Source organism: Peromyscus eremicus, chromosome 2 (genome assembly GCF_949786415.1).
Source record: "Peromyscus eremicus chromosome 2, PerEre_H2_v1, whole genome shotgun sequence".
NCBI classification, from domain to species: Eukaryota; Metazoa; Chordata; class Mammalia; order Rodentia; family Cricetidae; genus Peromyscus; species Peromyscus eremicus.
This window is the reverse complement of record NC_081417.1, coordinates 131,457,017-131,471,714: the sequence shown is the minus strand read 5'-3', so window position 1 is coordinate 131,471,714 and position 14,698 is coordinate 131,457,017. Positions and strand designations below refer to the sequence as shown.

The following is a 14,698-nucleotide window of genomic DNA, read 5'->3' as shown; positions in this document are numbered from 1 at the left end:
ATGGCATTAGATCCCCTGAAACTGGAGTTACAGATAGTTGCGAGCCACCATGTGGGTGCTGGGAATTGAACTTGGGTCCTCTGCAAGAGCAGCAAGTGTTCTAAACCACTGAGCCATTTCTCCAGCTATTGATAGAAATTTTAATTGATTTGAAACATCAGAAGTGGTTTGGTTCCTAATTAATGTGGCAGCTGATGTTATGAGTATGCCCCATTAAAATCAATGTCTCTCTGTCTCTCTCTGTGTCTCTGTCTCTGTCTCTGTCTCTCTCTCTCTCTCTCTCAAGCATGACTCTGTATGTGCATTCAATTGCTACCATGACTGTCCCCATAACACCTGACTGGACAATGAATCTGTTCTTCACATCCAAGGTTGAGAAACCCAAGCTTCTGTTGATAGTTGAATGCTCTGGAGTGGTTACACACATCATTACTTAAATGCAAAGCCCTCTTCCCATCTGAGGTGTAAAACAATTTTCTAGTCAGCCGATAGAACATGTCACCATCCTCATTTGAGTCAGAAGAGGATTGGATTCTAGAGAGTATGGTTGGTTTTTCTTTAGATCTCAATAAATTAAGCCAAGGTCAAAGTCCAGGGTCCTTCCCACTGTCTCTGGCAGCAGAGAAAATTGAAGGGAAAATCAGTTGTTGAATCCAAGTATTTCCTTTGTAAGTAAAAGTCTGTGTGCCTGGAAGCCACAACTGGAGCAGACACAATGAAATGGGAGAGAGGCCCATAAAAGGGAAGGTCTGAGAGTAGAGCTGATCAAATCAAAACAACAAGGAGGATGGACCTAGGAGGAACGCCTCCCACCAAGAAACATGGATTGAGATGTTGCTATTGAACTGCATAATCTGTTAGCTTGGGCTGCAGAACTCTGGTGAGGAAGGGCTGATTTCTCAGTGTAGCACTAGACTCCAGGGATCTGGCCCTGGTGTTATGACCTGAGAATAAGACTCTTTTTCTTTTTTTGAGACAAGGTCTCATCATATAACTCTGGCTGTCCTAGAGCACTCTGTGTAGACCAGGCTGGCCTCAAATGCACAGAGATCCACCTACCTCTGCCTCCAGAGTGCTGGGATTAAAGGTGTGCACCACCATGCCCAGCTAGAGTGATATTCTTAAGATCCACCTACCTCTGCCTCCAGAGTGCTGGGGTTAAAGGTGTGCACCACCATGCCCAGCTAGAGTGATATCCTCAAGTCTTTTTATCTTGCCCCAGTCGTAGCCATTCATTGTCTCGGCTAAGCCTCAGATTTTCTCTTGGATGTTTCAGAGTTACATCGTGTAATACATAAGAACCTGGGCCTTGGAACTAGTCCCCGGGTTCAAACTTCAGCCATGTCACTTTCTAGCTTGATTATTTATTAGTCAATTATTATTGATTAATATTTCCAGAAAATTATTTAGTGTTTTTGTGTTTTAGTGTCTTTATTTGTATGAAGGAGATATAACACACTTCTAGAGTTAACATGTGAATTAAAATAATAAATACTTATCAGTCAGGCAGGGTGAACACATCTGTATTTCCAGATATCCAGGAATCTAATTACTTAATCACATGAATTCAAAACCAGCCTAGGCAATGTAGTGAGACCCCACCTCAAGAAAAAGAGGATGAAGAGGAGGAGGAGAAGGAGGAAGAGGAGAAGGGGGAGAAGGAAAAGGAGAAGGAGAAAATGAAAACCACCACAAAAAGAAAGAAAAAGAATAAAGCAAATGTAATGTTAGTTAGTATCATTTGGACATAATGCATATTACCAAACACACTTGACAACTGGAAATTAAATCCCAAAGAAATGAGGTGACTATTCCAAACCCATGTGACTTTTCCAAAGCTATAGAAGGTCAATGATATGGCTAAATCTTGGGCACAATTCTTTGAGTCTTTTTCTAACGTATCCATTAGCAAATTGATGTGAAAAGTTTTTCCTTGTGTTTCCCTCATCCTGAGAATCCTCTCTCATTTACTCCAAGAACTTCAGTGAAACTGTGGGTGGCAAACACAAGGGACCAGAGGCGCTGCAGACAGCCTTGCTCCATGGCCTACTGAGTGTCCTCACCCCTTCCAATCAACTTGAGAAAAGCCCTCTTCACATCCTTGTTCCGGAGGCTGTAAATAATGGGGTTAAGAAAGGCAGAAATGACATTATAGAACAAGGCCAACTTCTTGTCATCTTCTGGGGAGGCTTCAGAACCAGGTCTCATGTACATGATCATGCATGGAATACAGAACATGGTGACCACAGTGATGTGTGAAGCACAGGTGGAGAAGGCCTTCATCCGCCCTTGAGTGGAACGGATCTTTAGAATGGCTATGAAGATACGAACATACGAGGCTAGGATGAGGGATAATGGTATCAAAAGCAAGATGAAACCCAGGATGAAGTCCACTTGGTCATTGAGGGATGTGTCTGCACAGGCCAACTTCAAGACAGCGGGGATTTCACAAAAGAAGTGGTTGATCTCATTGGGGCCACAGTAGGGAAGATTCATTGCAAAGACTGTGTAGACAAGGGCACAGATAAGACCACAAAGGGCAGAGCTGGCCACCAGCATTATGCATAGGGTTTGGCTCATCTTAACTCCATAATGGAGTGGATAACATATAGCAACATATCTGTCATAGGCCATAGCTGCAAAAATCCAGGTCTCAGTGATGCCTAGTGTCAAGAAAACGTACATCTGGATTACACACCCAGTGTAAGAGATGGTCTTATTCTTGCTTACTAGAATTGCCAACATCTGGGGCACTGTTGTGGTAGCATAGCTGAGGTCCAGCAGGGAGAGGATACTGAGGAAGAAGTACATGGGTGTGTGTAGACGAGCGTCTATCCTAATCAGGGTAACAATGAGCCCATTGCCCAGGACTGTAAATAAGTAGAGGAAGAGGAAGAGGAAGAAAAGGATCCAATTAGTTCTGGGGTTTCTGGAGAAGCCCAAGAGGATAAACTCAGTTACAGAGCTGTGATTTCTCCAGGCTCGATTGTGCATGGCCTTCCTTCTGAGGAGAGAAGAGGACATATAACTGAGTCCTTTGCAATCTCCATGACAGAATGCTATGTGAAATCCACAGATGGGGAGTTGAAGGTAAAACACCCTCCTCCTCATGTCCGGAGAGTAGTCTATCCAAATTGGCCTTGCCTAGCTCTAGTTACTTAGTAGAAATTCCATTAAGGACTTTTAGGGTTGTCCAATTAAATATCCCTGATAAAAACCAAGGTTCCTGTGAGAAGCTGTATAGAACAGAAGTCTTACTTAGAGGAAAACACACACACACACACACACACACACACACATACACACACACACACACACACACACACACACGCACGCACGCACACACATGTACACACACCATAAAGCAGTCAAACTAAGGAGGCTAGACATGCCTGTTGGTCCCTAATGCCATTATTTCAAGACTTCAAGAGGCAATGTTTTTAAACAAGTTTTTTTTAAAAAAAAAAAAAAAGCCTGGGAAAGTAAGAAAAAGGAAAAATCACGACCACAGCACCCAGCTTGCCCCTCTCCCTTCTTCCTCTCTGATTTTGTACAGAACCCACATGTCATACATTTTCAAGAAAAACACTGTGGCCTTCCTTGAGTACCCTTGAGTGTGGCCCTCTGTCAAGAGTGGCATTGTATTTATTTCTGATCTGTATTCCTTGTCAATTTGCTTTTGAATAAAGTTTCCCTGATACTTTACAAACAAAACAAAACAAACAATCCCCACTCTTGTTTCTTTAGAAGCTCTGCCCCCTCATCCTACCTTCCCAACCCTTCCTGCAGGGGTACAACTGTGCACAATAAATTAACACACAATGATAACCACTGGGACTCTAATTTTGAAAACCAGAGAATTCTGTCTTCTAACATTTCCCAAAAAGACAAAAGACCCGGACTTGGGAATAGAATTGCTGTGAGTCTGGATACTGTTCTTAATCAGCAGTGAGGAACCCTTCACAGCTCTGTCTCTCACAGGAGAGATGAGGGGTGGGTGCAGGTGGATCTTCACTTTAACATGGACTCAATCCTCAATCTGAGTTTGGCAGCCTAGCGACAGAAGATATTTCTGACCAGTCTGTCTATCTGTGTCCCTTTGCTGGTTCTTAAATGCCTGCTACAGAATGCCACCACTTGGGGATTCCAAATTATTTTCTAGATCCTGAAAAGGGAAGTGGCCATTTATCAAGAATTACTGTAAAAATAAAGGTTTCACTTGATGTTATCTGATTTCCACCACAACCCACTGAGGTCAGAACCACTTTTTTCCTTTACAAAGAATTAGAGAGTTGAAACTTGGGATGTGGTAGAACCAGGAACCAAAGCCCAAGTCCTATGTTTTCACCATGTGAAGTTCAAGTTTGTCTCCCACACCATCCATTTTCACAAAGAGTTTAGCAAAGGTCCCAAATACAATGCATATCCACTTTAGATGTCATTGTGTGGGAAACCTGACCTGCCTAGTCAATGATAGAGGACAGAAAGCATATATTTCACATTGGAAAATGAAGGGGTTTTTTTTTCATATAAAATGCTCAAACTTTGGATCAGGATTACAGTATCTGAGATTCTGCACAGAAAGTAAAGAGCAGATTATTTTCAACCTAGGTTAAAATCACATTCCATAAAACCATGGGCAGAATTCAGCCTAAAATGGAGATGGAGATGATTGCAGTGTTTGTGTTAGAGGCCAGATGTTATAGAACAGGGGACAGTGGAGTCTGGATTTGAATCCACACTCAACTGCTAACAACACAGACTTTTGATGCCCATCAATCTGAAATGTAGATCCATCTAGATCCATTGATCCAGCCGATTTTTTACTATCTATCTCCCCTGGGAGAAGCAAGTTGTATCTGACATTTTCTAACCCAGACTCCCAGTGCCCTCTGCAGAACAGTTCTTACCATCTTTCTCCACTCGGTGAGTGGTGATTTCATCCCTGGAGGGGACTAAAGTGAAAAAAGAGCCCCAAGATCTTTCAAACATTCTCTTTTTCACACACTTCATGTGCAATACATCAGAAAATATTGTTAGTTGCCTTTTCAAATATGAGAAAGAAAAGATCACTTCTCACCATATCCACCATATCCACCATATCTACCATACCCACCATATCCACCATATCCACCATATCTACCATATCCACCATATCCACCATACCCACCATATCTACCATTACCTAAGTTATCTTTTCCTTCCAGGAATTTTTCAGCATCCTCTGAATACTCCCATGTTTCCTCCTCTTTCCCCACAGTCCTCTCCATCCAGTTATTTAGAATGAGCATTTTAAAAAGGTCATCATGTAAATCCTCTATTAAAATACTCCAGTGAAGCTGGTTGGGGTGACACACATCTGCAGTCCCAGCACTCGGGCGGCAGAGTCAGGTATGAGTTCAGAACCAACCTGGGCTGTAGAATGAGATGCTGACTTAAAGTAACAACCACCACCACTATGGTGGATTCTTTTAAAAAGTATTACGCTCCGTTCCTCTGTCTCTCTGTCTCCCTGTCTCTGTCTCTGTCTCTCTGTCTCTGTCTCTGTCTCTGTCTCTCTCTCTCTCTCTCTCTCTGTCTCTCTGTGTGTGTGTGTGTGTGTGTGTGTGTGTGTGTGTGTGTGTGTATGTGCACATTTATGTGTGGTCACATATGCACCACAGTATACCTGTGAAGGTCAGAGGAAAACTTACAGGAGTTAGCTTTTTTCCCCCCACAAAGTAGGCTGAGGGATCAAACTTGAGTAGGCAGCTTAGAAGCAAGCTCCTTTACCCACTGAGCCATTTTGCTGGCCTTGTAGTGACTTCTTGGGTCCCTAGGAAAGGCCAAAGTCCTTTGAAGGCTTCAAGATCACAAAACACTTCCCAGTCCCCACTTTCTACCTCTCACTACTCCGCCTGCTCCAGCCATACGCCCCTTTGCTGTTCCTCACTCAAAGACTACTGCTGTTTCTGCACTTTTTTAGAATTCTGTGTCCTCTGCTAGTGGTTATCTTTCTGTGGGTCACACTCTCGCTTCCTACAAGTGTTTGCTCAAGTGTGGTCTTCTCAGAGAATGTCTAATTCCTTCCTGACCACCCTGTTCAAAACGGGAGCATCTCATCCTCTATTCCTACCTCCTATTTGCCTCTCTTCATAGTGCTTTCTAATGTAATACATAATTTAAATGTTTTTTTCAATTTCCCTTGCAAGAATACAGAAGCTTTCTTCTCTTGATGTGTCGTGTATCACATTGTGTATTAGCAGATTCTAGGACAATGCCTGGAATTTGTATGTTGAATAGGCTGGCCACCAGCCTTGTGAGGGACGGCAGTGCTGTCCTTGGTTCTGAAGTTCAATTCCTATAGGGCTAGACAGAAGGCTGACCTTCAGGGGCTTTCTCTTGCATTTCTACAGCTTTAGGGATGCGGGAGTGGGGTGGGGGTGGGGGTGGGGGTCCAAGTGGAGTCTGGCTCTGATCACTTAATCCATTCTCCATAATCACCCCACTAAATCACCAAGTCTACCTACCATTACATAATCTTAAAACTAAGGAAACAGGTCCATCAGGTAAGCGGCACCCACTGGTTTCCCAGAACATTCTCCAATTCATGCACCTTCAATTTAACACAGGGAAGGTTTTCTGGCTGACACTTAAGACAGACCTTCTCATTTGCTGACCTCTCAACTGGGCCTACTTCACAAAGCTGTGGTGCAGTATATATCAAGAAGGCAGGAGAGGCTCTGAGGTAAAAGAAAATCATATTTGAGTTAAAGTCTACCATTTGTCAACAGCACAAACTGGAGAAAGCCATTAGGCCCTGTCTCAGGACTCACAAAACTAAGATAATAGTACATACTTTGAAGGGCTCATGAATACTGACTGAGTTTTTGGGTCTATGTGACACTGTAGCGTTAAGCATCAGTTATTATTACTGCTATTATTTGGTTACTCATCATGTTGAATGAGTAACTCTTTCCTGTTTCTTTCTCTTGGTAAAATTCTAATCATGGAAGTCTTTCATGATTCCCACCCTGTTCTTCCTCTGTCGTCTGGTTGGACATTTGAAGGCACTTCCGTTACTGCTCATAGCCATGCTGACACACACTGACCTGTAGAGTTCCTTAAATATGAAAATTCTCACCTCTCTCATCTGTCTCTAATTCTTAGCATGTAGCATGGACAGCAGTAATAAGTCTTAGACAGATGACTATGAAATTATGTCCATGCTAAAATAGTGAGTTATCTACAATGATGGACATCTTGTCCAGTGGTTGCCCCATCACCTGGAGGATCTTTACCAGGTTGTCAACTATCAATACAACCAGAGTTCTCTCCTTGGCTATTGGAGAAATTTATCATGAACATGATGATAGTTTTTAATCTTTCTCAGATGAGCTTCTCCTTCAGTAATAGTGAGATGGAATTAAGGTGATGAATAAGGATAGAAGCAACTTTCCCCGAGCATGACCTGGCTATCTTACATCAAAGACAGGATGTCATTAACAGCATGGACAGTAGAACAAGCTTGGGTGCTAGCGCTGATTGATAATTAGCAGATTAGCCTGGGGCAAAGTATCTAAATTCCTGTGTTTCCATCCTCATCTAGAAGTCAGAACTCATCTCAAAGGGTGTTGATAATGATTAACTAAAGCATTACATGGAAACTGGCTTAATGTGGTGACTGCAACAGAGCACCTAAAATAGTATTTATCACTATTACGTTAGTTTATCATTACAAGTTCTTTTTATTCTGAAGGTTTAGAAAAGGGGAATGAGGCAGAGAGTAACTTGCCTGATGGTGCACAGCTACTGAGAGACAAAATCCACCTCTGCCATCTCCAAAGACCTTTCTTTAATGGACTCTGCTATTCCAGTGCCATCCTGATGCATCACAAGTGTTGGAGCAATGGCTTGTAGTGAACTGGTGGGAATTGCCTTCTCAGGGGCTTATCTTATCCCTCAAGCTCCTTACCTATCTTCCCTTCCTGATTCCAGGTGCAGTGTACACCCCTGCTTCATACCCATGTCTTGCAACTACCTTAGACAATTCCAGAATCCAAGTATTGGGCTGAAAGAGGGCCCTACTTCAGCCACTTTCCAAAGCTACTGAGTCTCAGAGCTCCCTTGAAGATACCTGACTGTCGTATTAATGAGGCTCATGGGTATCAGGGATCAAAGAGTCCCTATGGCTGTATTATCTTAAGGGCCTTCCAGTCCTGAGGGATCCCATTACTCAGAAGAAGATTCCAAATAGGTACAATCATCATGCAGAGAAAGGATAAATGCATCCCAAAGGAAACTCAAGGGAGGTGAGACCAGAACTCCTGGAGGGATGTAGGAACTGGTCCTTGTACTCAAATCTCCATTTTGGCACCTGGAGATAAGGACAGCAAGGGAGCTAACACCAGGACCCAATTTTCAGTTACTCTTTTGGCATATTTAGGCCCTCCACAGAAAAAGAATGTTGGAACCAAATATTGATTCCCCAAATCATACCTTAGAGGTGGGGAAACTGAGGATCAGATTCCAGAAATAATTACAGAAGCACAATGCAAGCAGAATGAGACACAGGAATCATGAATCCTGACACTATGATATAACTTTGCTCACTTCTCCCATTATTGATATGCCTTACTGTGGGCTGAGACAGTTTCAAGCTTGCCTCTGTCTCTTCCCATTTACATATGTTGGGGGTGGGTTAGTTTTTTTTATTTTCTGGCACTTTGAGATGTATTATTAGGCTGTTTATTTGAAATCTGTTTGATTGAAATAGGTGCTTATTGCCATAAACTTTCTTAACACTGCTCTTGTTGCAACACAAAAGTTTCTGTATGCTGTGTTTCCATTTTCATTTATAACAAGGAATTTTTTAGAAAATCCCTTCTGACTTCCACAATGCCCACTGTTCATTCAAAAGTATGTTGTATAATCTCCATGAATTATATAATTTCTAGAGTATCTCTTACAACCATGGACTTCTGATTTCATTCTACTGTGATTATAAAATAGAGAGAAGAGTACTTCTTTTTTTTTTAGTTTATTAAGTAAGACTTGCTTTGTGGTCTAAGATTTTATCTATTCTGGAAAAAGTTCAATGCACATTTTACAGCCTTTGGAAAGACAATTTTGTCCATGTTCTTTAAGTCCATTTGATCTACAGTGTAGTTTAACTCTGTTACCTTGTTATTTTTTTCATTCTGGTGATGTATCCACTTATAAGAATAGAAAACTGAAATCTTCTACTCTTAGGGTACCATAACCTACCTCTATTTTTGGCTGTGATTTTATTTGTTTTATAAAATTAAGTGTTCAAAACTTAGGTTTATTATTCTAGATGAAATCATCTCTTGGTCATTATATAAACTGTTATAAGATGAATATTAAATGCCTCCCATAGATTCATGTGCTGAATGCTTGCTTCCTAGATGGTGGTACTGTTTTAAGAGGTTATGAGAACTTTAGAAGGTGAGGCCTAGAAGGAGGCAGTAAACCACAGGGGAAATGTCTTAAAGGCTACATCTATTCTTGATTCCTACTTCTTTCCCTGCTTCCTGTCTTCTGCAAAATGAAGACCCTTTCCTGTTATACACTCCCACTGCCGCAATGTTCTGCCCATGCTCATGGGACCAAACAAACCTGATCACATCCTCCAAAAATAGGGGACAAAATAAATCTTTATTTTTTTCAGTTGTTGTCTCAGGCATTTGATCATAGCTTTGCAAAAGGCAGTATAAAGCTAACTTTTTGAGGTCAAGCTGGGCATGGTGACACATGCCTTTTATCCTAGGCAAAGGTAGGCGGGCCTCTGTGAGTTCAAGGCCAGCCTGGTTTACATAGTGAGTTCCAGGACAGCCAGGGCTACAGCAAGACTCTGTCTAAAAAAAAAAGTGAGGTCTCATTTCTGTGACCAAACCTGAATTGTAGTTTACATGTCCTTGAAACTAGTTTATGATGGAACTTGGAAGCTTATTCTCTAAAGGAATACTACAATGGTGAAGAAAACCTTGTGAGTGTTTCTGGAAGTATTTCAGAGGACCAGAATTTCAACAGGAATGGGGACAGTGAAGGTCAAGCATCACAAAGATTCAGATGGGAAGAACTGTGTTGAAAATTGGATTAGGGGCCATGAATACCACATTCTGGCAATGAAATTGCCTATGTTTTATCTCTTTCCTGAGCTTTTGTATAAAGCTGAAATTAAAAGTAACCGGCAGTCGGGTAAAGATAATATTGAAGGCAGCTTAGCGGCCATCTGTGGCATGGCTGTTAGCTAGATTTACAATGAGAATTTGGAGCAAAAAGCAGAACAGACAAACTTGAAAACTTACCATAGGATTAAAAAGTGTGGGCTAAGAAAGGTACGGTTTCTGCCATTAAAAATTATCCAAATACTCCCTGCTGGCTACCATAAGTCTAGGTAGGTCACTCACCTGGGGATCTTCAACACTCTCTTGATGCCCACCCACCCTATCCCTGATCCCCTCCCCACCTCATCACCTTATCCCATCCCCCAACTGGGGCAGAGACTCCCTGTTTTAACAGAGACTATGCCTGCCACCAGAAATCCATCCCTCAACTAGGGTGGAGACCCCTTCATCAACCAAGGCCACACCATCTAGAAGACCAGGAAGGAAACAGAAACCAAGGCAACCCCAGAAATCAACACCTGGATCTATCATCACGACAAACCCAGATGCCTACATGCCAGCATAAAAATACAACGAACATCAGCCAGGGCAGTATGTCCCCACCAGAGCCCAGCTTTCCTACTACAGCAAACTCTGAATATTCCAACACAGCTGAAGCATGAGAAAAAGACCTTAATACCAACTTTATGAAGATGATAGAGGTCCTTGAACAGAAAGTGAATAAATCCCTTTTAAAATTAAGGAAAAGGTGAACAAAAAAAGAGGAAATGAATAAATCTCTTAAAGAAAGCTAATGAAAAACAAATAGTTAAAGAAAACAAAGGATGACTAGACTGCTACTCACAACTCCAGGGAGGCTACCTAGAAAACAGGACCCTAAGAAAGACACAGGGATCACCCAATGACAGAGAAATGGATGAGATCTACATGAGCAAACTGGACGTGGGGTGGGGGTAATGAAGGCCAAGGGTCGAGGGAAAGAGAGCTTAGGGGAGTGGGAGATCCCAGCTGGATCAAGAACAGAGAGGGAGAACAAGGAAAAAGAGACCATGATAAATGAAGACCCCATGCGAATAGGATGAAGCAAAGTGCTAGAGAGGTCTCCAGAAATCCACAAAGATACCTCCACAATAGACTACTGGCAATGGTCGAGAGAAAGCTCAAACTGACCTACTCTGGTGATAGGATGGCTGAACACTCTAACTGTTGTGCTAGAACTCTCATCCAATGACTGATGGAAGCAGATGCAGAGATCCATGGAAAGGCCTCAGGTGAAGCTCCAGGAATCCAATCGGCGAGAAAGAGGAGGGATTGTATAAGTGAGAATTGTTGAGATCAAGATTGGAAAAAGCACAGGGACAAATAGCCAAACTAGTGGAAACCCATGAACTATGAACCAATAGCTGAGGAGCCCCCAACTGGATCAGGCCCTCTGGATAAGTGAGACAGTTGATCAGCTTGAACTGTTTGGGAGGCCCCCAGGCAGTGGGGCCAGGACCTGTCCTTGGTGCATGAGCTGGCTGTTTGGAACCTGGGGCCTATGCAGAGACACTTTGCTCAGCCTGGGAGGAGGGGACTGGACCTGCCTCAACTGAATCTACCAGGTTGAGCAGAATCCCCAGGGGAGTCCTTGCCCTGAAGGAAATGGGAATGGGGCATGGGCTGGGGGGAGGGCAGGGGGCGGGAGGAGGGAGGACAGGGGAATCTGTGGCTGATATGTAAAATTAAATCAAATTATAACATTTTTAAAAAAATAAAAAAAAGAAAAGAGTCTTCTTGATGGCCTTATGGCAGGCTGTTTGGGACACGAGGTACACAAAAAGATGGACAGAAAGGACGAGGAAGGAAGAAGCTCCAGGACTGGAATTGGCATGTCTTTTTTCATTAACGTGAGGGAATAAAGAAGGAGAGAGGAAGTGACTGTTCTGAGACTGTGCCCAAGAGAAAGAATGAAATCTGGGAGAGGATGATGAACTCTGTTTACAGTAAGGAAGTTCCAGGTGCCTGGAGGACATCTATGTACACAAATTGACCTGACTATGTCCTATAGGTTCCCTGTTGTAAGGCTAAGAACATTGGCCAGCAGACTTTTGAACCACATCATTTCCTTTGACAGAATGTCGATGGAATGGTCTCTGCTTCCTCATCCACAACATTCTTCCTGGAACTTAGGTGAAAACCTCTGAGTCCTCGGTCCACAATTCCCCTGTCTACACTGTTTCACACGGCTTGCTGCAGACCCCTACATTACCAGGTCCTTGTGTATGTGAGAGATGACCATCAATTCCCACCTCTTGTGGCATCGACTTCTGCAAGAGATTTCTATTGTTTATTGTTTATCTTTTGTTCTTTTGTGATGTTTACTTTGTTCTAGTCTCCTCCACCCTTTTTTAAACCCTTATTTCTGAATCGTGTGTCTGTTTGCTGTTTGTTATTGTTGGAGAACAGAGCAAGGGCCCTACCACTGAGCTAGAGCCTCTTAGTTTTAAATATTTGGTAACAATTATTTGTAATACTCTCTAGAGTAAGACAATGTATCATTTAGTACTAATGTTGCCATGGTTGTACTATATCATTATCTCAAGGAAACAGTGTTGTTATAGCCATTATTAAAATTTATTTTCAGTGGTCAGGAAAAAAAAGGAAATGAATGAAAGTGTTCAAGACCTGAAAATGGAAATAGAAGCAATAAAGAAAATACAAACTGAGGGAATTCCAGAAGTGGGAAAATCTAGGTAAGCGAACAGGAACTACACATGTAAGGATCAGACCAACAGAAGGCAGGAGATGGAAGAGAGGATCTTGTAGCTTGAGTTTTCCTGCCTGGCCCACAGTCAGGGCAAATCTCTGTCACCCGCCAGTCCCACAGCCACTCAGACCCAACCAAGTAAACACAGAGACTTATATTGCTTACAAACTGTATGGCCGTGGCAGGCTTCTTGCTAATTGTTCTTACAGCTTAAATTAATCCATTTCTATTAATCTATACCTTGCCACATGGCTCGTGGCTTACCGGCATCTTCACATGCTGTTTGTCATCATGGCGGCTGGCAGTGTCTCTCTGACTCAGCCTTCCACTTCCCAGCTTTATTCTCCTCCTTGTCCCGCCTACACTTCCTGCCTAGCCAATGGCCAATCAGTGTTTTATTTATTGACTAATCAGCAACACATTTGCCATACAGAACATCCCACAGCAGGATCTCAAGCATTGAAGATACAATGGGAAAAAAAATAGATACAGCAGTTAAAGAAAATGGTAAATCTGCCGGGCGGTGGTGGCACACGCCTTTAATCCCAGCACTCTGGAGGAAGAGCCAGGTGGATCTCTGTCAGTTTGAGGCCAGCCTGGGCTACCAAATGAGTTCCAGGAAAGGCGCAAAGCTACACAGAGAAACCCTGTCTCGAAAAACCAAAAAAAAAAAAAAAAAGAAAAGAAAAGAAAAAAAAAAAGAAAATGGTAAATCTAAAAAATTCCTAAAACAAAACATCTAGGAAATCTGGGACACTATGAAAGAACCAAACCTAAGAATAATAGGAATAGAAGAAGTAGAAGAATCCTAACTCAAAGGCCCAGAAAACATTTTCAACAAAATCAGAAGAAAAATTTCCTAACCTAAAGAAGGAGATGCCTATCTAGGTACAAGAAGCTTAGAGAACACCAAATAGATTGGTCCAGAAAAGGAAATCTTCTCACCACATAATAATCAAAACACTAAACCTACAGAACAAAGAAAGAATATTAAAAACTGCAAAGGAAAAAGAGAAAGTAACCCATAAAGGAAGACCTAATAGAATTACACCCAATTTCTCAATGGAGACTCTACCAGCCATAAGGGCCTGGACACATGTCTTGCAGATTCTCAAAAACCACAGATGCCAGCCCAGACTACTATACCCAGCAAAACTTTCAATCATTATAGAAGGAGAAAAAGATATTCCATGATAAAGTCAGTTCAAGCAATATCTGTCCACAAATCCAGTCCTACAGAAGGTACTAGAAGAAAAACTCCAACCCAAAGAGGTTAACTATACCCATAAAAACACAGAAAATAAGTACTTTCAACCCAGTATTAACAATCATTGGTCATGGATATCTCTCAATATCAATGGATTCAATTACCCAATAAAAAGACACAGACTAACAGAATGGATGTGAAAACATGATCCATCCTGCTGAATACAAGAAACACACCTCAACATCAAAGACAGAGTAAAGGGCTGGAAAAGGATTTTCCAAATAAATAGAGCTAATAACAAGCTGCGGTTGCCATTCTAATATCTAACAAAGTAGACTTTGAACAAAAATTAATCAAAGGAGATGGGGAAGGACACTTCATACTCATCAAAGGAAAAATCCACCAACATGACTTCTCAGTTCTTCACATATGCCTCAAACACAAGGGCATTCACATTTGTAATAGAAACATTACTAAAGCTTAAATCACACATTGATACTAAGAAACTTCAATACCCCACTCTCACCAATGGACAGGTCATCTACAAAAAAACTAAGCAGAGAAATACTGGAGCTAACAGACATGATAACCAAATGGACCTAACAGATTTCT

The 14,698-nt window shown here is 42.0% G+C and overlaps 1 protein-coding gene across 1 annotated transcript; it reads right to left on the bottom strand.

Annotated features, from left to right (window-relative positions):
• Positions 1-2,046: 2,046 nt before the first annotated feature.
• LOC131905119 (olfactory receptor 2A5-like) lies at positions 2,047-2,994 on the bottom strand. The gene has a single exon (XM_059256072.1). It carries the CDS (start codon positions 2,992-2,994, stop codon positions 2,047-2,049), a length of 948 nt encoding a protein of 315 aa, XP_059112055.1.
• Between the last annotated feature and the right edge of the window lie 11,704 nt (positions 2,995-14,698).

What these genes read in the sequence shown, in the direction of transcription:
- LOC131905119 (XM_059256072.1), bottom strand. Translation starts at nt 2,994, where the DNA reads ATGCACAATCGAGCCTGGAGAAATCACAGCTCTGTAACTGAGTTTATC.